At 46.9% G+C, this 24,591-nt stretch overlaps 1 protein-coding gene across 6 annotated transcripts; it reads right to left on the reverse strand.

Annotated features, from left to right (window-relative positions):
* Positions 1 to 1,801: 1,801 nt before the first annotated feature.
* On the reverse strand, positions 1,802 to 23,000 carry ADIRF (adipogenesis regulatory factor). Of its 6 annotated transcripts, XM_045022983.1 has the most exons (6): positions 22,863 to 23,000; positions 17,056 to 17,261; positions 12,492 to 12,753; positions 7,317 to 8,361; positions 3,802 to 3,864; positions 1,802 to 2,130 (listed from the first exon to the last, which is right to left on the reverse strand). In XM_045022983.1, the coding sequence occupies exons 4-6, from the start codon at positions 7,375 to 7,377 to the stop codon at positions 2,024 to 2,026; spliced, it is 231 nt and encodes a 76-aa protein (XP_044878918.1). In that variant the 5' UTR covers positions 7,378 to 8,361; positions 12,492 to 12,753; positions 17,056 to 17,261; positions 22,863 to 23,000; the 3' UTR covers positions 1,802 to 2,023. The 6 variants fall into 6 exon arrangements, 4 of the variants coding, with proteins under 4 accessions (XP_044878918.1, XP_044878919.1, XP_044878920.1 ...); XM_045022984.1 differs by lacking the exon at positions 17,056 to 17,261; XM_045022985.1 differs by lacking the exons at positions 17,056 to 17,261; positions 22,863 to 23,000 and adding an exon at positions 16,453 to 16,479.
* Between the last annotated feature and the right edge of the window lie 1,591 nt (positions 23,001 to 24,591).

The following is a 24,591-nucleotide window of genomic DNA, read 5'->3' on the forward strand; positions in this document are numbered from 1 at the left end:
TCCCCAGGCTTGGGGGAAGACCACCACCCCCAGCACAAGCCAGAGAAGCGGAGCGGGTTGGGGCCCGGCTCCTCCACATTCTGCCACCTGATGATTGCAGAGTGGACCCGACCCCACTCACAGGGCAGCAGGAAGTGGAGTGACCTGACCCCAGCCCACTCCACTCTGCTCCCCTGGCTCCTGGACTTGGGGGGCAGGGGAGAACCTCCCCCCAGCACTCACCAGTGGCGCGGAGCGGGATGGGGCCCGGTTGCTCCACTTCCCGGTAAGTGCAGGGCGAGCCCAACCCCTGCTGCAGTCCCCTGGAATGTAGCTCAGGGGAAGGGGTGGAGTTGGGGTGGGGCTGGGGCAGAGGAAAGGCGGGGGCTTTGGGGAAGTGGTGGAGTGGGTGCGGGGGCTTTGGGGAAGAGGCGGAGCAGGGGTGGGGGCAGCTTTCCTGGCTGGCTCAGTCAGCTGGGGGATGGCGCTGGCAGGGGCTCCTTCTGATTGTGGGCCCGGCGCCATGGTAAACCCGGTACTGTCTGCCAAGTGAGAATATTGTCTCCTTTCCTCTTGGATTTGGGCATCATACCAGACATCCATGCTTTTGTAACCTCCAGATTGGCTTACTCTGATGTAATGTATTTGGGCTTGCCCTGGAAGACCATTCAAAAACTTCACCTCACATGGAATGCAGGTGTTCACCTCTTTAACAATGTTTCATGCATACTGTACATTATGCCAGGAGTGTATTGACTGCATTAGTTTCCAGTATATTTCGGAGATCCGTTCAAGGTAATAATTTTAGCCTACAAAGTGCTTTAAGGTTTTGGTCAGGGTAACCTTGATGATTGCATCTGCATGGTCTTGATCAACTGTTAAGATCAGCAGATTTTCAAGCTGACATTTCCTAGATTTGTACACTAAATGGGTGAGGTTAGACTGGTGGAGGGCCCATTGGTCTAGAATTCACTTCTCCATGGTGTGAGACAAACTAAACTTAATTAGTTTTAAGGCATGTTTAAAAGGTGGTATATTTAATCAGGGTTTTTCTGAGTGGGTACTTTAGGGATAGGCAAGAGTTGGAGGTTGAGAGAGTTATTTCAGCCTTAGTGATGCATCACTAGAAGTGACTGTTGGTATGTGTTTCTGAAGTTGTTATATAGTGTGCCCGGAGAATACCTGTCTGATCCTGCTCGCTCCCATTGAAGTCATTGGGAGGTTTGCCATTGACTCCAATGGCAGTAGGACCAGGCACTATGACAAGTGCACAATATAACAATAAATGAGGCAGGCTGTGTTAGAACAGAGAACTAGGTACCAAGAGTCTTCTGTTCTGTTCCAGACCTTTCCACTGAGTTCCTCTGTGGCCTTAGACAATTCAGCCTCTGTTTGACTCAGCCTATCTGTAAAATGAGTTTGATACTTAATCTGCTCAATGGATTTTGGATCAGAATCAGAGAGGTTTGTAAAACATTTTGAGATCCTTTGGTGGAGAGCTCTATATAATTAACCAGTGTATTTATAGGTGATATGTTATTTTTCCTTTGCGAAAGAAATTTGATGATATGTTTTTCTTATTCCCTTATCCATTATTTTAAAATTTTAGAATAAATGAACATTTGGCTTGAAATGTAACAACAACTTAGCTCTGGCTGGGAAAAAAACCCCATGAATGCCATAGGTGAATCTTCTGCTGTTTATTACCTATGTGATGGCAGGAGTATTAATAGTCTCATCATTTAAATTTTTAGGTACATTGAACTAATGTATCAACAACCTTTACATCACTGTATGAGACAGACAATACTTTAGTCACTGCTGAAACTTTTATGATTCATGTTGAACGGGAGATTATGACTAGAGCGTACAAGATTTTTTTTTAAAAACTATTTAGTGAGTGAGCATTCTGCATATGGCATAAAGCTAAGCACAGTAAATGATCCAAATCTCAAACAGCTTTCATATTTCTACACAAATGATTACTGAATTGCAGTGCAAACATTGATATTACAACATCTCACACTCTTTGTTTAAATTATCATCATTTCTTAAGTCCAATTTTTTTCCCAAGGCCAGACACGGCTTCTGATGCTTGTCCAGTTGTTTTTTCTACACCTTCTTGGGCAGTCTTGCAAGCCTGATCAATAGCTGAGAAAGATAGAGAAGCAGCTAACATAAAAGCAAAGTCAATACATTCAAATGTATGTTGTTTCATATTTATCATGGAATGGGGAAGTGAGAAACTGACTCAAATATCCCTATTGTTGTTACACCAAACTGTGTACTTTACACCATATGATTCATGTTCACTACACCAGATACCAGCTGCTTACATTTTCTAAAGACGAGTTTCTCTCTGCTAGTGCAGATTGGGGTGGTGGTGGTGGGATATATATACTGGTGCTGGAACTGATGGATGTTGGGAGGCTGCTGGTTAAGAATGGTGGAGGTGCTGTCTGGATGAGTGGGTGGATGCTACTTTGTGGGATGATAGGTGTTTTAGTGGCTACTGGAGGTATGGGTGGATGTTGGGTACTGATGAAAGGGAGAGTGGTGTTGGTCAGTGGGGTAAGAAATGTAGGGAGGTGCTTCCTCCTGGCCCCGCCCTTCCCTAGCTTACATAAGTTCAGCAAATCACTGTTTAGTTATGCAAGGAGCTGCACACGGAGAGAGGAACAAAATCACTGGTTTCTCGCCATTTTTAAGCAGTGTTTCCCTGAAGCAGAGAATGTTGTGTATAGTGAGGGGAAGCGGGAGGAATGGGAAGCTGTAGTGGAGCTGGAATGGCCGGGAAGGGGATGGCAGCAGCAAGAAGGAGTGGAGCTTCTCCTGGTGTCCCTTTAGTTCTCTTGCCTGGGTCCTAGCAGCTGCCATATTTTGGCAATTTTGCTACAACCCCACTCCCTGGGTGTCACAACCAGCAGTGTGAGAGGCCCTGCTCTAGAGGGAGAGAACACGATATTACCATTTGCTTCTGGTTTTCAAATAAGTGCACATTTAGGCTCCAAAGTTGCTAATGCTTCCATCATTCTTAGAAACTGATTTAGTGACCTTTTTTGTTTTTTTCTCTGACAATTCTCATCACCAGAAAGGAAACACAGATAGACCCCTCACAACAGCCATAGGGCTGCCAGCACCATTTAATGATTGACATCATTGCTGGATCTGCAGCTCCTTGAGCTTCCACGTAGTGGAGCTGGGCTTGGGATCATTATGGCCTCCTGCCCTTAGAGCTGGAAAAATCAAGACACATGCTTACTTAGCCTCTAGGAAAGATGGACAAAGTTTTGACTGCGCTACTGCCAGAACCCTCACTGTGATCAATGATGAACTTTGAACACAATACTAAATATACTGTGAGCTACAGAAATAGAGAATCAGTGAGAAATTGTAGTGAATCTGCCAGTAAATACACAAAGAGACAAGGTGGAAGAGGTGATATCTTCTATTGGACCAACTTCTGCTGGTGAGAGAGACAAGCTTTCGAGCTTACACAGAGCTCTTCTTCAGGTCTCCCACCTTGTCTCTCTAATATCCCGGGACTGGCATGGCTATGACAAGAGTAAATCCATATACAAATCCTGAAATCCTTACCCACATTTTAGTAAATCCTTTTGTAAAGTCAAACGCGCACTAAAATCAATGGGAGCTTTGCCCGAGAAAGCACCAAGTGAAAACCGAGTAAGAACATGAGGATTTGGCCCTGGGTTCATTGTATTCTTTTTTTTTTTTTTTTTTTTTAAAGAGGGCTTTGTCTTTTGCTAGCTTTCCCTTCATACCCAGTTTTGCCCTCATTGAACGTAATATAATTTCTCATACCTTTCTGACCTGCATCTGTAGCTTGGTTCACTACCTGCTGTGCAGACTTTCCCAGCGCATTTGCTGTAATTAGGAAAAACAATGCATTTAACCTGTTAAAGATTACGTTCTCCTCTTCTCTCTTCCCGTACGCTCCATACCACGGCCCATGAAGTGCTTATGACCATTGGCTCTGCTGCATGTTTAACAGGCTGTAGACCAGGGGTAGGCAACCTATGGCACGAGTGCCAAAGGCGGCACACGAGCTGATTTTCAGCGGCACTCACACTGCCCGGGTCCTGGCCACCAGTCTGGGCGGCTCTGCATTTTAATTTAATTTTAAATGAAGCTTCTTAAACATTTTAAGACCCTTATTTACTTTACATACAACAATAGTTTAGTTCTATATTATAGACTTATAGAAAGAAACCTTCTACAAACATTAAAATGTATTGCTGGCACGCGAAATCTTAAATTAGAATGAATAAACGAAGTCTCGGCACACCACTTCTGAAAGGTTAACGACCCCTGCTGTAGACCATGGTGGGAGTATATCAGAAGATTATTAATAGAGAATAGGCTGAGGCTATGCAGATTGCTGATGGGTATCTGTATGAGGTACATAAGCTGTCTGGCATGCTGCCAGCGAAGTGCGCTATGCAGTTATCTAGCAACAACAGTGTTCTGGGCATGTTAGTGATAGATAAGACGACAAAATGTAGGAAGAGAAAGAGAGAGAGAGAGAGAGAATGATGTGATTAGCAGTGGCGTTTAGCTGCATACTGCTAATTCCATGATGCTGGTTTTTTATTTATGTATTTCCTTTTCTTGTTTTGAAGATGTTTTGTCATCTGGGTTGTTAACATTTACTTCCTAATCTCTTCTGAGCTGAACATCTATACATACAGCAATAGAAATCTCCTGCTGAAGTGCCCTGCACCTCTGTCTGATCCACACTGATTTGGAGTTAAATTGTATTGAAAAATTCTGGTCAGTGTATCATGATTAAGGCTATGTTTTAGTCCTGGGTATTTTTAGTAAAAGTCATGGACAGGTCGTGGGCAGTAAACAAATATTGACAGCCCGTGACCTGTCCATGACTTTTACTATATATCCCTGACTAAAACTTGGGGGGGCGGGCTCAGTAGGGATGGCCTGGGGGGGGGGCCCACCATGGGTGCTCGGGGGGGGTGACCTGGGAGGGCACTGCGAGTGCTTGGGGGCGCTGCAGGTGCTTTTGGGGGGAAGTGTTGTGGCCCAGGGGGCGGCTTGGGGGGGTGGGGGGAAGGGGGGTTGGCAGGGCTGGGGCAGGTTCCCTACCTGACTCCTGGGAAATGGTGACCTCCAGCTCCTAGCTCCATGTGCTGCCTCCGCTCCACCTCAAGCCCCGGTTCTGCAGCTCCCATTGGTGCCTACGGGCGGAGGCAGCATGTGGAGCTAGGAGCTGAGAGAGGGGAGTTCCTGTCGCCTTCCTGGGGAGACCCTCCCCAGGTAATCCAATTTTCAGTCATCTGCACATTTGGTTTAACATAGATAGATGGAGTAAGGAAAGAAGGATGAGAGTAAATGCAAGAGAAGGTGTTTATACCCTGAAGGACAACTTCAGTTTATATACCCTGTTTCTGTACCTGTTTTCAGGCCATAAAAGGAATATCAAATATATTAAGAAAGAAAGTGAGCATCACAGCCTGGATTCTAGAATGAATTTGGAAGTAATATTTGAACAATGGCTTAAACTGATGCTGTTTAACTGGATTGCTAGCAACTGAGCAGTTAAAGAGGTTGGGATATGTTAATTTGACACATTTTTGAGTGTGGTTGGAGCAGCATCTGAAATGAGATGTTCAAAATCAGCATCTCTGGAAACTGGACTCCCCAAGTATGGAAATATAAAACCTGTAGATACCAAAATAATCTGGGTTTTGTTTGTATATTAAAATTTGTCCACAGCTGTGCAAACACTTACAGATATGCTTAACTTTAAGCACAAGAATAACTCCTTTATAGTTAGTAGGATTACTCACATGCTTAAACTACACACGTAAGTATTTGCAGGATTAGAGCCTTGGATTGTATCCAACAGTGCTGTCTCTACCTGCTGAAGATCTGCTCTGGGCTAAGGAGGTCATGTAACCTCATGACAAACTGTAGAAGCTTCAGCAGAGGGTAAATAAATCTACAGCAAACATATTTTAAGGGGTATAATAAGCCATATATAGACTGGATATATTAATTTACAAAGAAAATTGTTCTATGCTAAGTTGAAATATAAACTTCTGATGCACAATAATAGTCATAATATAGTTATAGTTATTGCAATACATCAAACATCCCCTATGATAAAAAGTATAAAGGTTTTTGCTTAAAGCCAGAGAAATCTGAAAGCTCATAGTAGAGAGTAAAACCAAAGTATTATATTATATTTATTATAAATAGTCTATATTTTTAGTCAGTATAAATACTAAAATTGATTTCTGCAAAGCATTGTTATTCACTCCAGGTTGCAAACACACCCACCACAGGTTAAATCTAATTTCTTCAACAGAGGTCAGTTTAGAGAACAGTGTATGAAAAAGGATACACTGCTCATAGGCAGTAACTATTTAAAAAAACCCAAGAACAAATGAAGTATTTGTAACAGTTCAGAATAAAAAGTAATTAGTTGCTTGCAAAATATGAAGTTTTAAAATAAGTTGTTATTCAACAGGCATAAAGACTGAGCCATCTTCTTAGAACCCTATCCTGCAGTAAATTCCATTCTGGTGAGGGGGGCTGTCCACATGGAGCTCATTCCAGGGTCGGGTTCTTAATCCAGAAGGTGGTGTTCTTCAAATCATGGCTAAGGCTCTTTAACAGGGAAGCTTGTCTAACTAGAGCCCTTGGTTCTGATTCTGTTTTCACTGAAGTCAGTGGCAAAACCACTGCTTCAGGACCAAACCCTAAGTTCCAGTTATTTTGTCTCTGAACGGAAGACACTAGTCTCCCATGCTGTCAGTATGAGTTAATATAATATATAGAGAGATATACCTATCTCATAGAGCTGGAAGGGACCCTGACTTCACTAGCAGGACTAAGTACTGATTTTGCCCCAGATCCCTAAGTGACCCCCTCAAGGATTGAACTCACAACCCTGGGTTTAGCAGACTAATGTTCAAACCACTGAGCTATCCCTCCTCCCTGCTTCTTATAAGCAGTAAAATCAGTATTTTTTCCCTTTAGAAGTAGTAAAAAAATCAGTATCAAATAATAATGGACATTGATTGGCTAATCCCATATATAAAGTGATTGGATTCTCACTGTACTATCAAATAAAACACCAAAATATTATGTTGTTTTTGAGATTATGAGATTGACAAAATTACAAAAAACAGATCTAGGCCCATATTCTGCTCTCATTTACACCAGTTTAAATCCAAAGTAATTCTACTGAAGTCAGTGGAGTAACTCTAGATTTAGACTGGTGTAAGTGAGAGCAGAAACTAGCCCTTGGTTTTTTCAGAACAACAGACATAAAAATTATATTTAATGTTTCTTACCAGCATCCTGGACCTCCCCTTCTGCGTGTTGTTTAAAACCTTGGAAGCCCTTACTAGACATGGTTGCTTTTAAAAGTTTTTAAAATCTTCTGCTTCAGTTTAAAAAAGCGAAGCAATTTGCTATACACTATGGCAGGGTTGTTCTAACTTGTGCTGATTTTATACATGTGCCAAGGCTCCTCCAGATGCCCACTGGGCAAATTGTTTCAATGGGTGGAGCTGCTGGAAGGCTTAGAGTTTGAGTCTAATGAATGAGAGCTGACAGTGTGCAGTAAAATTGTGAATTATTTACTTTTCCCAAAGGGAGGGTGTGTCCATCTAGGGTTTTTACAACAGAGGAATTAATTCTTTCATCACCTTTGTTTTTTTTTTAATAAAAATTTCTAAACAAAATATTTGAACTTTCTCAGCAAAACATAAAAGTGCAATGGAAGGACATTGAAAATTACTGAAGTAAGCTTTAGAATGGATTTTTGGAAGGCTAGGTTTTTATTCCAATGGGTCTCTTTTTTCCCCTTAGTTTATTTTTTTCTTTCATGCTGTAGGTGCTGTGGTTAACTTCTACCTGTTGGAAGGAGGCTAAAAACACAAAGAAAATGTCCTTATAAGTGATGTTACAGTTTGAAGCACTTGGTTACCTTAGCCCCATATTTGGCTGTTATAAATCCCTTGGAATATCCTTAAAAGATGAGAGTTCTAATGGACATAGGCTCTAAAGTGAACCTAACAATATGGTTGTGTGTCTAGCTGGATTTCAAAGGTAGAGTTTGTGTCTCCCAAATATCCTCCAGATGCCTGTGGTTCTTTGAGTGCTGGTCCCTATGTGTATTCCATTGTGGATGTGAGTGTATGCTCCATACTCCTAGAATCGGAGAATTCTTACAAGCAGCAGCCATTGGTCCACATGTGCACTCTTGCCTTTCTTGTGCTTCCAACGAAGGTATAAAGGGTGGAACGAACTGACTGCTTCTCCAGTTCCTTCTTACTGCCACGTGGCCTGGGTTAGAACTTCCAGTGTACAGAGCTTTCCTTCGATTACTTCAATCTGTAAATATTTCAAAGTTTGCCTTGGTGCCTTTTGTAAATAGTTCTGTATAGTTAGTAAGTTTTTAATAGTTTTATAATTTTTAGCAGAGTTTTCTAGTTAGATAGATTCCCTGCCTTGGGGAAACACCTCACCCCCATACCTCTACAGGTTTTGGACTATGCCCAGAACTCCAGGCTTCAAAAAACTGTGTTTCCTGCTCTTTCTCAGTCAGTGACAACCACCATAACAGTTTATACTGTCTCAAGGAGGCACATGTTGTGGCTAGGTGTAATATCTGCAATTCTTTCCCTGGCCATACCTATGAGTATGGTTAAGATTTTTGTCACGGTTATTTTTAGTAAAAGTCACTGACAGATTGCATACAATCAACAAAAATTAATGGGAGCTGTTATGTGTTCATGACTTTTACTAAAAATAACAGGGGAGAAAAGGCTGGGGAGGGAGGAATGACAGCTGAAGCCTGATGGTGGGGACAGACAGTCCCAGCCCCACCGCCAATGGAGGGGAGCACAATCCGGCTCCAGCCCCTGCTTCAGCCACAGGAGGGGGAGGACACACAGCCCAGGCTTCAGCTCTGACCAAAGTCACAGGGCTGGGGCACGCAGCAGTGGCTCTGGCACCAGCCAAAATTGTGGGGGCTCACAGCCTTGGCTCCGGCTGCAGGGGAATCCATACCCAAAGACCTCCCATCAGGAAGGCAGAGAATGCTCGCACAAGCAGAAGAGCAGGTCTTCCCTTGAAGTCTGCATCTGAAGCAACTCTGCCTAAATCAAGCAAATCTGACCATTCAACCCCTAAAGGCTTAGTATGCCCTAAATCCCAGGGCCACAACTCTAAAGTCCATAAATCCAGGGTTCTACCAGTACCAGACCCCATATAAGCGACATCCATTCCACTGGTAACATACAAGCCAAAAAGTCGAGATCCATTGGTTCTGGCACAATCCGAGCTTTTACTGCCAATGGTACCATCACTGTCTCATACTCTGGCCACATGGAACCCTCTTCCTACTCCTGCCCCATCAGACCCCTTGCACTCCAGGAAGGTGAAAGACTAATAGTGCACCAGAGGATGTCTTTACTCTTCCCAAGCCCTAGTTTCATCATCAGGGACCTTCTTCCATTAGGGAGACTGTGACTCCACCGAGTGATTACTTTTGATAGAAACCTATCCCCTCTTCTATGTGTTGGTTATGCCTTTCCTCCATCTGAACCGTCACTGTTGCCATTGATCTGGACCCTTTCTTCTTTTACTTGATAGGATCCAAATTGCCAGAGGACTCATTGTCTCCTCCTCTGCAAAAATGTTAATTCAGACAGGAGATCCAGAGCCTCCTGGTACCAACCTTTGCCTCTGGACTGCTGATACCCCATGCCATGGGGACCTCCACAACATCGTTCTGATGTGCCAGATATACAGAACCTATGCAATCTGCCAGGGAACAGCCTCTAAGGGAACAGCCAGAGCCTCCTGACTCCATGCAAGAGGAGGAATGCTAAACAGTTCCACTGGTACCAACAAGACTCACAAAGGCGTCACCATGGCAACTCTGTCCCCTCCAGATCATAAACAGCTTCAGGATTTATTGTGAAGGGTGGCAGAGGAACTCCATTTCTCCCTACAGGAAGTCCAGGATCCTTGACATGTACTCCTGGATATCCTACAAACCACTGGCTTCAATCGAATAGCACTTCCAGTTAATGAAGCTATTCTGGAACCTGCTAATGCAGTCTGCCATACAGCAGCCACATACACCCTAATACCTAAGAGGGCAGAGAAACCCTGTTTTGTTCCAGCTAAGAGAGTAGACTTTCTCTTTACACACCCTGCACTGAACTCTCTGGTTGTCCAGACTGCCATGGAGTGATCTAGACAACAGTATCTTAAATCCAGTCCTTCTGACAAGGAGACTAAATGTGTAGACTTCATGGGAAGAAAGGTTTTCACGTCTACTAGACTTCAGTTTCCTATACCAAAATATTAAGCACTGTTGACTAAGTACGACTACCTCAATGATTCCAAATTAATAAATTGTGTAGACATTCACTTGAAGGCTCTTATTGAAGAGGGTAAGCTAGTGGCCAGAACCTTTCTCCAATCAGTGATTGATGCATCATCCTGGTTGATGGCAATGGCCATTGTGATGTGCTCTGAGTCATGATTGCACTCCTCGGGGTTTCCCAGTGAGGTCCAAAACACCATGGAGGACCTACCCTTTGATGAAACCCATCTTTTCAATGAAAAGATGGATGAGTCCTTACATACTTTAAAGGGCTCCAGGGCCACCCGCCACTCCCTGGGCGTATATACATCTGCCCCAAAAAGGAAGTATCACAGGCAACCTTACTAACCTAGACCAGCATCTGAACAGTTTTATCACCATCAGTCCTATGACCCTCCTTGTAAGAGACAAAGAGTACAGAAATCTCTTTTCCCTGCACCTGCCATGTCTACAGCATTATCTCAATCCTGTTTCCTTGCAAAAAGATGTTTTTGATGGGAGTTTGAGAGCTGAAAACTGTTTATGATGACACCACTACCCAATCCCCACATACCCTTACAAAGGTCATGTAGCATTCTTTTTCCACAACTGGAGTGCCATACAAACAGACAGGTGGGTATTAGATATCATCCATAACGGCTATGATATCAAGTTTACATATCTACCTCCTCTTCAGGGACCATCATGAGGGGATTCTCAGGCAGGAAGTGGAATCCCTCTTCCAGAGAGGAGCAATAGAGCGCATACCTTTTCAACACTAAGGGAAAGGTTTTTACTCTGTGTACTTCCAAGTTCCCAAAATGATGGGAGGTTGGAGACCTATCTTCAATCTCTGAAATCTTAACTCTTGTATGTTTAAGATGAGATTTTGTATGGTCACTCTGGTATCAATAATCCTATTAATAATAGAAAAAGACATGCTTTACAGTTCTTTGATATGAAGGACACTTTCACATGGATATTTACCTTGACCACAGGCCGTTTATCAAATTCATTGTGGGCCCTGACCACTTTCAATACAGAGTACTCCCATTCGGTCTCACTTCTGTCCCCCGGGTCTCTACCAAGACCTTTGTAGTAGTAGGGTCTCATTTCAGACAGAACAGTTTCACTGTTTTCCCCTGTCTTGACTATCTGGAAAAGTCTCTCCTCACTCCGAAGCAGACTATATGCTTCATAAGTTGTAAACAGCATCTTCACTCAGTGGGGAACCCGCAACCAGGATCTGTTCTTCTCCCAAACGAACATCAAAAGCAACATATACTGCTTCAGAGTAGCTCTCAGACTACATTCTCAGGGAGATTCTTTGCTCCCCTGTTCAGAGCAGCTGAGCTATGCCTTTCCTCCCTTACTGCTCCTACCTCAGGTCCTATGGAAAATTCACTGGGACAGGGCACATGTCATCCTCATCACTGCCAATTGGCCCATACAGTTTTGGTGCCCAAATCTCTTATGACTGCCATCTGAACCTCCGATCAACATCTAGTGCATTCCTGAGTTCTTGAGCCAGTAGAAGGGCAAGATCAAGCATCCCATCCTTGGAGCGTTTCACCTCATGACTTGGTTTTTGGATGGGCATCAACATTAGAACATTCCTGCTCTGAAGCCATACAAAAACCATCCTTAATAATAGCAGAAAACATTCTACTAGGAAATGCTATTCAGCCAAGTGGAAGCGTTTTTCCAAAATATGAGGAAATATCTTCTTTCTCTCAAAACAGCTGGGCTTTCTGAGTTCTACGCAAGTCCACCTGACAGCAATCAGTGTGTGACATTCACCATCAGATGGTTATTCAGTTTTCAGTCACCCGTTGACTAGCAGATTCTCAACGGGCTTTATCAGAACTTTCCCACCTGTAAGGAAACCAACTCCTCATTGGGACTTAAACCTTGTATTTTTAGCACTCACTAATCCGCCCTTTGAACCATTAGCTACATGTTCCATGTCTCACATATAAATGAAAGTTGCAATCCTTGTGGCCATCACCTCAGCCAGATGTGTGCCTGAGTTGGGAGCTCTAAAGGCAGAACTGCCATATGCTATATTCCATAAAAAAACAAAGTCTCTTTACAATTACATCCAAAATACTCCCCCCCGCCAAAGTAGTTTCAGAATTTCACTTACCTGTATTTTTTCTGAAACCACATGCTTCTGAAGAAGAGACACTTCACTCCCTCAGTGTATGTCACACTCATGCCTTCTACTTGCAAGAGAGAAAACTTATGTTTGTGAGACATTATGCTCTGTTGCAGAACTCCACTGACTCTTCCTTTAGGACAGTGATTCTCCAGATGGCTCTGCCATCTGCATCCTCGCACCCACTTGAGTACTGCTTGTCAGTCATCCACAATGGAATGCACATAGGAATGCATATAGGAGTCAGCACCTGAAGAAAAAAAAGGAGGCTATTTACCTTATTTTAACTGGATGTTACTACCCACCCTCCTTCCCCTCTGCTTTGGATCTTTACTAGATTGTGGTAAAAAAGGAACTGGAAAGTGGGTGAATCTGCTCCACCCTTTATGCCATCAATTGGAAGCATGAGGAAGGCAAGGACACATGCATGGACCAATGGACACTGTGTGTCCAGAATTGGAGAATTCTTGCAAGCAGAGTACAGATAGGGACCACACATCTCAAAGAACCTCCAGTTACTATAAGTTAAGTAACCTCCTCTTCATGGTTTATTTAAGGCTTTGTCTACACTGGAAGATGTTCGCCAGTATAACTAGCTATACAGTCCTAGTGTAGACTCAATTTATATTGGCAAAAGGGTGTTTTGGTGGTATAGATTATATCCGTTCTCTGAATGAAAAAAGCTATACTGTTAAAAGTATTTTTTCTGATATAACTGCATCTAGACTAGGGCTTTTGCTGATATAGAAATGTCATAGAAAAAATCCACACCTCCAGTTGACATTACTATATGGGCAAAAGTTTCTAGTGTAGACCTGGCCTTAGTCTCCTGTGTTTTATGGCTTTCTGTTAGCCTTTAAAGTTTTTGTTCCACCACTAATCCTGTGTGCAGAGAACATTTATCCATATAAATTACTATTTTCTTGGAAGAGTCAGGTATTAGTGGTCCATTTAGCAGTGTGGAATGTGGGATCATCTTTATCACCAGAGAGTACTTTGCAGTTCACAAAACGCTTTGGTCTAGATTTCGATACCTTGATTAGCACCTTACTCTAAGAGTAGTCCCACTTCGATGAGTGCGTTCAATGGCAGAGTAAGGTTAGTACTCAAGATGATTAAGGGTTTCAGAATTAGGCCCATAATGAAGATCCATCTCCTTTTCAGTTTCCTTCAGCCTATTTGGTCATTTCAAAGAACTGTTTTGAACTTGTGAACTCTTGGCACCACTCATTTTCATTTCAAACAGCAGCCATCCTTTCTCCCAGTCAAGGCTATTAGCATTTTAATTATTTTCTCCCCAGGAAGGTTTTCTAGTTCCTGGCTGGTTTTCTTTTTCTCAATGATTTAGTTATTTGGATTTTTACATACTACAATAAACGAGTACACATTGAATGCTCTGGGTCCCTTGATAATCTTTTAAAAAATAAATAATAATAAAAAAACAGAACCATCAGGTACCATGATCAAATCAAATAATCCAGCAACAACACAGACATAACAACAAGTAATCAGCCTCCTTGTGCAATCCCCAGTAGAGTCTCACACTACCACTGCCCAGCTCTCATCTCCTGGGCAAGGGAGAAAAGTGGGGCCATGCGGTTGACCCCAGAGGCTAACAAACTCACGTTGTTATAGACCTGGGCGGGAAATAAGTTTTAAAGGGTTGGAGCCCTAATGGAGAAACCCTGCAAGTTGCTCCCTCTTTCTCATAGGAATGGGGCTTCAGCTCAGGTGCCTTAGGTGACTTGAGCTGTGGCAGTATGGTCTCTCATGGGTAGGTCCCAGGCTATTTAAGGGTATGTCTACACTACGAAATTAGGTCGAATTTATAGAAGTCGATTTTTTAGGAAGTGATTTTATACAGTCGATTGTGTGTGTCCCCACTAAGTGCGTTAAGTCAGCACAGTGCATCCATAGTACCGAGGCCAGCATCGACTTTCAGAGCGTTGCACTGTGGGTAGCTATCCCACAGTTCCCACCGTCTCCACCGCCCATTGGAATTCTGGGTTGAGCTCTGAATGCCTGATGGGGCAAAAACATTGTTGCGGGTGGTTTTGGGTACATGTTGTCAGTCGCGCCTCCCTCCATGAAAGCAACGGCAGACAATCGTTTTGTGCTTTTTTTCCATGTGAGCACCATACTGCTTTCAGCAGACGGTGCAGCAGGACTGCTAGCCATCGTCATCGAACGACCGCTTCCGCTGCACCTCTGCTCTCCTGCTCTGGCCGCAGACAGTGCAATAGGTTGGAAAAACTGGCATTCCAATCACTGTGTCCACTGCCACTCTGCTTTCCTGATCTGGCCGCAGACGGTGCAATAGGTCGAAAAAACTGGTCTTCCGACCACGCGCATTATCCTGCAGTATATGCAGAACCAGAACCTGCAAAAGCAGGCGAGGAGGCGATGGCAGCGCAGTGACGAGAGCAGGGCCGGTGCAAGGAAGTTTTGCACCCTAGGCGAAACTTCCACCTTGTGCCACTTCCCCCAGCTAACCCCCGCCCCCCGTGGCAGCTAACCACGCCCATCCGCCCCTCCCACCTGAAGAGGCTCCCCCCCACCCCGCACGGCAGCTAACCCCCACCCCCACCCAAGGAGCCCCCCCTCACAGCAGCTACCCCCCCTTGAAAGCCCCCCTTCCATGGCAGCTAACCCAGGCCGGGGAGCCCCCCCCCCCCCGCGGAAGCTAACACTGCCTCCCTCCGCGGCAGCTAACCCCACCCAGAGAGCCCCCCCCCCCCCCGCGGAAGTTAACCTCGCCCCCCTCCACAGCAGCTAACACAGCCCAGGGAGCACCCCCTGCGGAAGCTAATGCCACCCGGGGAGCCCGCCCCCGTTCTCTGCTGAGCATGCCGGCGCTGCTCTAATTCTCCTCCCCTCCCAGGCTTGTGGAGCTGATTGGAGGAGACTTAGAGCAGGGGCTGTGTGCTCAGCAGAGGAGGCAGAGTGGAGATGATCTGGGGCAGGGAGCGGTTCCCCTGTGCGCCCCACCCTGTTACTGCAGGCGGCCCTTCCCGCGCCCCCCCCCTCCGCCCCAGCTCACCTCGACTCCACCTCCTCACCTGAGCGGGCTTTTAGGCGCCACCTAGTTTGCCTAAATAGTTGCACCAGCCCTGGACGAGAGTGATGAGGACATGGACACAGACTTCTCTCAAAGCATGGGCCCTGGCAATTTGGACATCATGGTGGTAATGAGGCAGGTTCATGCCGTGGAACGCCGATTCTGGGCCCGGGAAACAAGCACAGACTGGTGGGACTGCATAGTGTTGCAGGTCTGGGATGATTCCCAGTGGCTGCGAAACTTTTGCATGCGTAAGGGCACTTTCATAGAACTTTGTGATTTGCTTTCCCCTGCCCTGAAGCACAAGAATGCCAAGATAAAAGCAGCCCTCACAGTTGAGAAGCGAGTGGCAATAGCCCTCTGGAAGCTTGCAACACCAGACAGCTACCGGTCAGTCAGGAATCAATTTGGAATGGGCAAATCTACTGTGGGGGCTGCCATGATCCAAGTAGCCAACGCAATCACTGAGCTGCTGCTACCGAGGGTAGTGACTCTGGGAAATGTGCAGGTCATAGTGGGTGGCTTTGCTGCAATGGGATTCCCTAACTGTGGTGGGGCAAGAGATGGAACGCATTACCCTATCTTGGGACCGGACCTCCAAGGCAGCCAGTATATAAACCACAAGGGGTACTTTTCAATGGTGCTGCACGCACTGGTGGATTACCAGGGACGTTTCACCAACATCAACGTGGGATGGCCAGGAAAGATACATGACGCTCGCATCTTCAGGAACTCTGGTCTGGCTGAAAAGCTGCAGCAAGGGACTTACTTTCCAGACCAGAAAATAACTATTGGGTATGTTGAAATGCCTATAGTTCTTCAAGAGCTTGCTCATATCGATTCCAATTAGGTGTGCGCGCGCCGCGAGCACAGTCGTCGGAAGTTTTTTACCGTAGCAACACTCGGTGGTCGGCTGAGGTGCCCCCTGGAGTGGTGCCCTTATGGCGCCGGATATATGCCCCTGCCAACTCAGCACTTCCTCAGTTCCTTCTTATCGCCCGTGATGGTCATTGGAGCTGTGGAGCGTGGCATAGCTGATCTCCACTTCCCTAGCTCTTTGCTCGTTTATACCTGTAGATAGTTGTTATAGTGTAGTTGTTAGTAGTTTCTCGTTGTTAGTGTAGTAGTTTTTGTAGTTAGTGTATATAGTAATTGGAGGTAAAGGGCTCCTCCCCTTCCCTCCTTCCCGGTACCGGGCCCATGCCTAGGTCTCCGAGTTTCAAACCCTGCTCGACCTGCCTCAAGCCGATGCCTACGGGAGACCCCCCGCGACTCCTGTCTGAAGTGCCTGGGGGAATCCCAATTGGATAAGTGCCGCATTTGTAAGGCATTCAAGCCTCAGACAAAAAAGGAGCGGGAGGTCTGGCAAGACCCTATGCAGATCCTGCAAAGCAAGGGAGAGCCATGGGTCAGAGTTAGGGAAACTGGGGCTACATCTGCCACAAGATGGGAAGAGGGGTCTCTGGGAAGCACTGGTGAGACCCCCAAACACACCTCCTAGCTTCTCTCATTCACATCCCACTGCAGGTAATTAGCAAGGCTTCATGGCAGGATGACAGCTGGCTCTTCAATCCATGATTTTAACATGATCAACCTGGACTTGTGTGGTGTCCTTCTCCATGCCCAAGGTGAAGCTGGCATGCAGGGCAGCTCAAAGGAGGTGGGTCTCCCGCTCTGGCTCCAGGGCAGGTGTCATGGTGCTGGCAAGAGAGAGGAGCCAGAATTAGACTGTGCAGCGTGGGGGTGGGACTGTCACCAACATGGACGTGAAACTGCAGGGAAATAGGCACAGGCTGGCGAGAATGGAAACTGAGGCACAGAGCCAGGGACAGACAGTGGCAGGGTAGGAATAGTGCCCATTCCCTGGACCCTGCTGCCCCTCCTGTATCTGATCCTGGGAGTGAGTCTCTCCCCAAAGCCACTGCAATGTTACTGGAGTGAAAAGAACAGCCCAACCAGGAGAGAGTGAATCTTCCCACCACCTCTGTCAGAGGAGCCACACTTGGGAGGTGACCTGGGAGTGGGAGGGGCAGTGACTCCCAGCACGGGGCCTGAGCAGCACCGGGGTTAGGAGAACCAGGTGGGAGGGTCTTGGTACCCGAGGTTGCCCACAGCAATCAAGGAGTTAGCGAGGACAGCACCGGATGGAGAGTTATCAGGCAGTTCCTCAATGAGCTCCTGTGAGACCCAAAGGAGTGTGTGAGATTTGGGCCTCACTGACACTTCCCAGTGAGGAGATTACACAGCCAGTGCCCCACACAGCCAGCAGGATCCCCCCACCTGCCTCCCACTCCTCCAATTTCTGCCCACTAGTGACCAATCTCAGAATTTCTCCTGTCTCTTCTCCCCAATCTTCAGCCCCAGCAATCCCTGCCCTCAGCTGCCCATCCAGCACCAGCCATCCAATGACCCAAGGAGACCCCTGCCCCTCCCATGTCTCTGTCCACCCTCCAGCTGCTGGGTGCCATGTCTCGATCACCACAATCCTCTCCACCAAAGCCACTTTGCAGCAGTGCAGCTCCAATGTGTCCTGCCATCTCTGCTGTGCAGCAAGACATGCAGGATGGCATGCAGGAACATGAGCTGCTGGGCCTCATCCTGCACCCACCAGGAGTGGAGTTAGTGGAGAGAGAGCCAATTAGCCAGGGACCTCCCTGCCCCACCCCACCAGCTGCAGGACTCAGGCCTGAATGAGGGATAGTGGCGACCCACCCATTGTCCAAATCACCCATGACTCCTACACAAGCAGGGTCAAGAACTGGGACAGTGCCAGGGGGGAGGAGACTCCAGTTGGTGTGTGACAAACATCCCCATCTTTGGTGTCCCAGATCATGGAAGAGAAAGGTCCCCATTAGGGCTGGTGGATCATCAGAGACAAGACCTTCTACAGGGGGTCAGGGTGTTGAGAAGGGGCAGGACAATCTTGGTTCCAGCACAGCTGGGGAATGTTTGTACCTTTTCTCGGCCCTGGAGCTGCTCTCGGATGTTCTTGAGAGCAGCCTCCTCTGTGGCCACATCCACCCATTCTTCCTCGTCCTCTGAGTCCCTGGGGGTCCCTGCACCAGGGAGAGAAAGGGACAGGGTGACGTCTGCTGCCATTCGGGGGAAGATCAGGGACATGGTGGGGCAATGTGCCCCCTTCCCATGTCCAGGACCCAGGGCAGATCAGGCCCCACACTTCTCCCTCTCAGTGATGCCTTCAGCCCCCAGCTCCTTCAGGAGCCCATAGCAAAAGACCACCCCCACACACTCCCTGGGAGGTGCTTGCCCCTCCGCCCAACTGGAGCATCAAGGACTAAAGTGGCAGCATCTAGTGTCAGTGGGGTTCACTGCTCAGTGGGCTCAGGCCAGACACCTGGGCTGGGGAACCTGCCCCCATAGCACTGGTCAAGTGCCTGGGCCTAGTGTGTTCACAGCCCCCTCCTCATCCCTCCCTGAGCCCAGCCTGGCTCCTCACCTGGAACAAAGCAGCAGCGCCCATCAGCTTCGCTGCTGCCCGAGTCCCAGGCACTGCTGCTGTCCCATGGGGAGCGGGCCAAGCTGCTGGTGCTGGGACAGGGATCCTCCACCTCCTGCCCTGGGGAGGCTGGAAAGTCCTCAGTGACCGGGCAGGGTGATGCCTACAGCTGGGAATCAGGGCTGGGCTCCTGCAGCCAGTGCTTTCCACACAACAAAACCCAGACCCACCCTGCCCAGTTCCACTCCTGGGCTGGGTCCTGCCTGCCCAGCCGCATCCTGGCCCAGCTCCATTTCAGCCTGGCTGGTGCCTCTCCCATCTCGGCGCCTGCGCCGGGAGTGGGTTTCCTCTGCCAGAAGGCTGGGCACTTCCACCTCCTGGCCCGGCCGGGAGCTCCTTCCCCACCTGTGGGGTGGAGGGACCGCTTTGATCCTGGGGAAGATGGCAGCTGCTTCCCTCAGGCTCTGGGGCCACCTACAGACTCTTCTTCCTGAACATCCTCAGGGAGTAGTCTCCCACAAGTGAAGGGCTGGGAGCCCCATTGCTGGGACCTTTTCAAACACACTGGAGATGGCTCTGGAGAAGCCCCTCCCCAGTCTGAGAGCAAGGGGCTCCTAGGAGCGGTTTACAAATCCAATCTCCTTTGGGAGAGATTCTCTCCCCCTCTTTCTGCCTCTCCCCAGATGGACAGGGGCCACCACAGAGGAACCCTAATGCCACTCACTTGCTCTAGGTGATGGAGTGATGGGTGGCAGATGTTCAGGGACACCAGCGGTCCCTCCCCTCCTTCTCACTCTCCAAGCCCAAGGCAGGATGGAGAGGGTGGTGACCTGAGGAGTTATCCTGCCCAGCCAGCAGGCAGGGTGATGACAATGGGCAATCGACTGGCTGTGAAAACAAGAGTCTGTCTTATTGCCAAGAGACAGAGAAACTCAGCCAGCAACAGGGGGTGCAGAACACTGCTCTAGTGCAGGGGTGGCAGCACCTACCAGCTCCTGACATCCTGGCACTTTACACAGCTTCCTGGAGCCTCCCAACCCCCCTGGGCTGTAGGGACTGCGACCCCAACCCTACTGATGAGAAACAGGCATGGGGAGGGGAAGCTACTGGCTTAGGGTCACACCAAGTGTCAGAGCCATGAATGGGACCCAGCAGTCCTTATTTCCAACCCCCTTCACTAACCACTGCTGCACACTCCCTCCCACAGCTGGCAATTACAACCAGGCACTCATGTCCAGTCCCCCTGCCTTTGAGAGGGAGTCTGCTCTGCTGTAGTGACTGGACTAGGGGATTGGGAGTCAGGACTCCTGGGTTCCATTGCTGGTTTTCCTATTGAGCTCTGGGACTTTGGGCAAGTTGCTCCTCCTCTATGGCTCTGCCCCCAGCAGTCAAATGGGGATTTACTACTTTCCCACTATTGGAAAGTGCTGGGAGAAATCCCCCAGCGAAAGCTGCTCTGACAGTGCTAAGCAGCATCTGACCATTAAAGGTCAGAGTGCACTGCCCAGGAGGAGGAGTGTTTGGCTCCGGGGTTCCACTACAGCCCCGTCTGTAGAGAGGGGCCCACCCATGGAGTTTGGCTCAAGAAGACCAATTCTCCAATTTGTTAAGGGCATTTTGAATTCCAGTCCTGTGCACCAAAGTGCTTGGTGTCATCTGCAAATTTTAGAAGCATACTCTCCACTCTATTTTCCAAATCATTAATGAAAATATTGAATAGTACCAGACCCTGGACTGATCCCTGCTGGATCCACTAGGTTCACCCTCTCAGTTGGACAGCCAAACATGGAGAAAGATTCTTGGAGTATGGGGTTTCAACCAGCTGTGCACCCACGTTATACTAATTGCATCTAAACCACATTTCCCTAGTTTGCTTGTGAGAATGTCCTGTGGGACTGTCTCAAAAGCCTTATTAACACCAAGATAGATCACATCTTCTGTATACCCACCTCCACTAGGCCCATAACCCTCTCAAAGAAGGAAATAGGATTGGTTTAGAATGATTTGTTCTTGACAAATCCATGCTCACTAGTCTTAAAAACCAAATTTTCCTGTAGGTTCTGACAAACTGATTGTTTAATAATGTGTTCCAGTTTCTTTCCAGGTATGGCAGTGTGGCTAGCTAGTCTCTAAGTTCCAGGGCTCTCTTTGTTCCCCTTTTAAACATAGGTACTGTCTTGTTAATGGATGGGAAGATGTTCTTTTTCAGGGGTCTCAGACGAGAACTGGGGCACAGCACCTGGTTTGTTAAGGCCACCAAAATGGAGGCAGGAACCTATTCTCTCCTCCTGGCAAAGAACTCCAGGTACCTAAAAGAGTGGGACACTCACCCCTGAATGGGCTTTAAAAAAGACAATGGTTAAAACTTGGTCCCGACCATTTCTTGTTTCCGCAGACAAGACAGTTTAGAATTCCTTGGTGCTCAATGCCGTGAAACTCCCCTTTCTCCTTCACAAAGGGCTTTAACGCCCCTTATCTCACCCAGGATCACAACTGCCCAGAGTTCACGAATTGTCCCTGTTCCCATTGGACAGATGGGGAGCCTGAGGTACAGAGAAGGGAAGTGACCTACCCAAGGGCCTACACAGCAAGGCGGGGGCAGAGGTGGAAAGAGAAGCCGCCAGTCCTGACTCCTGTTCTAACAGACAATAAATTCCCCAGAGGCAGGGATAAAGCCCAGGAATTGAGATGGTGGAGAAATTTCATTGAAACTGTTTCTGTCAGAAAATCCCATTCAGAATAAATCAGTTTGTTTCTTGAAATCATAACAAGTGGGATGAAAATTCTTTGCAAAAATATTTTGTTGGAAAACATAAGCATCTCCTGTTTGTCACAGTGTGTTAAATTGTCTCGTCGCATACAAAGAGGAGACACTTAGATCTCAAAAATTAGATAAGATGCTTCAGTCTGAGTTAAGTAGTTGCTGCTCTTAACAATTTAAAAATAAAATACAAATAAAATAGAATATTTCAGCTATTCTATTATGTCATAATCTGATCTGAGTAAACATGATAGGACACCTCATATTATGCACTGCTCCCCCACTGTGAGGTAGGTAGGAGCAGATGGTTATCCCTACTTGAAAGAGGGAGAAGCTAAGGCTGAGAAAGGAGAATTGACTTGTCTTAGGTCACACAGCAAGTTAGTGGCAGAGTTGGGAATATGACCCAAGAGCCCTGACTTTCAAACTAACCATTGGATCTTGAATTTCATACATTGAATGACCTTAATAAAGTGCTCTCAAATGAACGCCAAACCAACAACAGTTCATAGTAATTATTCAGCAAGTGTTTTAGGAGAACTGGAATGTTAGCGTGAATCATGAACTGCTCAGAGACAATTAATGCAGAGAAGCAGCAAAATTCATCAAACATATGACTGGTTATGACTTATTTACTTGGTCTTAAAAAAGAACGACAATGACCTGAGTTTCCTCTCTGTCAGTAACCCCCTGCTCAGCCAATCAGGGTAGAGACTGAGGGTTCTCACCAGTGGGGATCAGTGTCCAAGCACTATTTCAGCCCCACATTTTTGACTGACTCCCTCTGACTGACTGACTGACACACACACACGCACGCACACATGCACACCCCTACCTCCTGGTGGTGGGAGGGGAACAGGGGAAAGGACAAAATAAGTAAGAGAGGAAGAGAAAGGAGGGAGGGATGGAGAAAACGGTAAAACAAAAAGGACAAACCCTAATGTCCCCAGTAATTCTAAGGAACAAAATCCTAGGTGGGGAATAAAATTCTGCCACCTTAAGCTAGTGTTTTCCATGCCTAGAATGCAGCTGGCACCGGATGGATCAGACTGAAGAGGTTCCAGACCTCTCAGAGGCTCTTACCTTCTAAACAAGGATATCTGTTTTCGAGTAAAATCAGTAAAAAGAAAGGAGAAAACTCGAAAGAGGTTTCTCCTCATGCTCAAGTACGTGAACCCCAATACTCTCTCAGTCCTCAAAGAGACACGTTGAGAAGGAGACTTGCTGAAGTAAAGCCACAGGGGTCTCCAAGGTTTCCCTGGCCCTGCGCCCCTGTCCTGCCTGGCTGATGTCAGCATCTTTCTGTGAGGTCACCACCTCCCCACCACCTTTGACCAATAGGCTGAGGTCCTGCAAAAGGCCTTTGTGATGTCACTGCCACACCCACCCTTCCCCTGCAGTGCCAGACACTTTGGAGGTTTGAGCTACTCCCTGTGGATGACCCCACTCAATCAGTGTTCCTTCTAGGAAGCAAGCGAGCTAGACAGTAAAACATCAGAGGCTGCTCCCAATGCTACACTCAGTTTTTCAGAAATTGGTAGATTTTATGGCCAGAAGAGACCATTAGAGCATCTAATCTGACCCCCTGCATATCACAGGCCTCCAGTATACCACAGTAGCTACTTTTTGGGCAAACACATTCCAGAAAGGCAGCTAGTCTTCATTAAACAACTTCAAGAGATGGAGACTCCACCACTTCCCTTGGTAGCTTGTTTCTGTGGTGAATCATCTTCTCTTTTGAATATTTGTGCCTTATTTGTCATATGAATTTGTCTCTTTTCACCTTCCAGCCATTGGGTCTTGTTATGCCTTTCTCTGCTAGATTAAAGAGCTCTTTAATACCCAATATTTTCTCTCCATTAAGGCACTTCAACATTTCAATGAAGTCACCTTTCACTCGACTTCTGATAAGCTAAACAGGTTGAGCTCTTTCAATAACTCACTAGAAGGCATTTTTCTCCAGCCCTCAGAACCTCAGCTCTTTGTTGCCCCAACTTCAATTTCTCAACATCTTTTTCAAATGAGGACACCAAAACTGGATGCAGTATTCCAATATCAGTCTCACTGATGCTGTGTCACCTGCCTATCCTACTCATGGCTCTGCTCAGACCTGAAATGATGGCTTTAGCCCTGTTCACCACAGCATCACACTGGGAGCTCATGTTGAGTGGCTTCTCCACTATGGCCCCTAAATCCTTTTCAGAGTCACTGCTTTCCTGGATACACTTCTCCATTCTGTAGGTGTGGCCGGCGTGCCTTGTTGCTAGGTATAGGACCTTGCATTTGGCTCTGGTCAAACTTGTTTTCTTTGAATGGGCCCAGCTTGCCGAATGAGCCAGATTGCTCTGTATCACTGCCCTCTCCTCATCAGTAATTACCATTCTGCCAGTATTTTGTCACCCAGTGACTGTATGTTTTCTCCCAAGTCATTGATAAAAATTATTTTTAAAAAATTAGTCCTTGAGAGCTTCTTCAGACCCTTAGTACCCAGGACCTGCTCCCCACAGCACAGTGAGAAAAGGCCATCCAGCCCTGCTGGTACTCAGGGGATAAGCACAGAACAAACACACCTTTAGGAGCTGTGTTGTCCATAGGCTCTGAACAACATGTGGGGGGTCAGCAGCTTACAAATGCACTACAGACCTGTAGTGTAGACAGGTTCCAACTGTGTCTTGGTTTCCTACCCTGTAAAATGGGGAAAACAAACAAAATCTTAATTAGCTCTATTTGATGGTTGGGGAAACTGAGGCACCCAGCAGTGCAGTGCCTCACTCATGGTCCCAAAACCAGGAATAGAATATGGCAGATCTTC

The sequence above is a fragment of the Mauremys mutica genome, chromosome 7 (genome assembly GCF_020497125.1).
Source record: "Mauremys mutica isolate MM-2020 ecotype Southern chromosome 7, ASM2049712v1, whole genome shotgun sequence".
Classification (NCBI taxonomy): Eukaryota; Metazoa; Chordata; order Testudines; family Geoemydidae; genus Mauremys; species Mauremys mutica.

Excerpts from the sequence above, each read along its gene's own strand:
- ADIRF (XM_045022984.1), bottom strand. The coding sequence starts at position 7,377 with ATGTCTAGTAAGGGCTTCCAAGGTTTTAAACAACACGCAGAAGGGGAG. Across the intron at positions 3,865-7,316 it reads AGGGGAGGTCCAGGATGCTG|CAAATGCGCTGGGAAAGTCT; the intron begins GTAAGAAACATT and ends TCCTAATTACAG. Across the intron at positions 2,131-3,801 it reads TACAGATGCAGGTCAGAAAG|CTATTGATCAGGCTTGCAAG; the intron begins GTATGAGAAATT and ends TATCTTTCTCAG.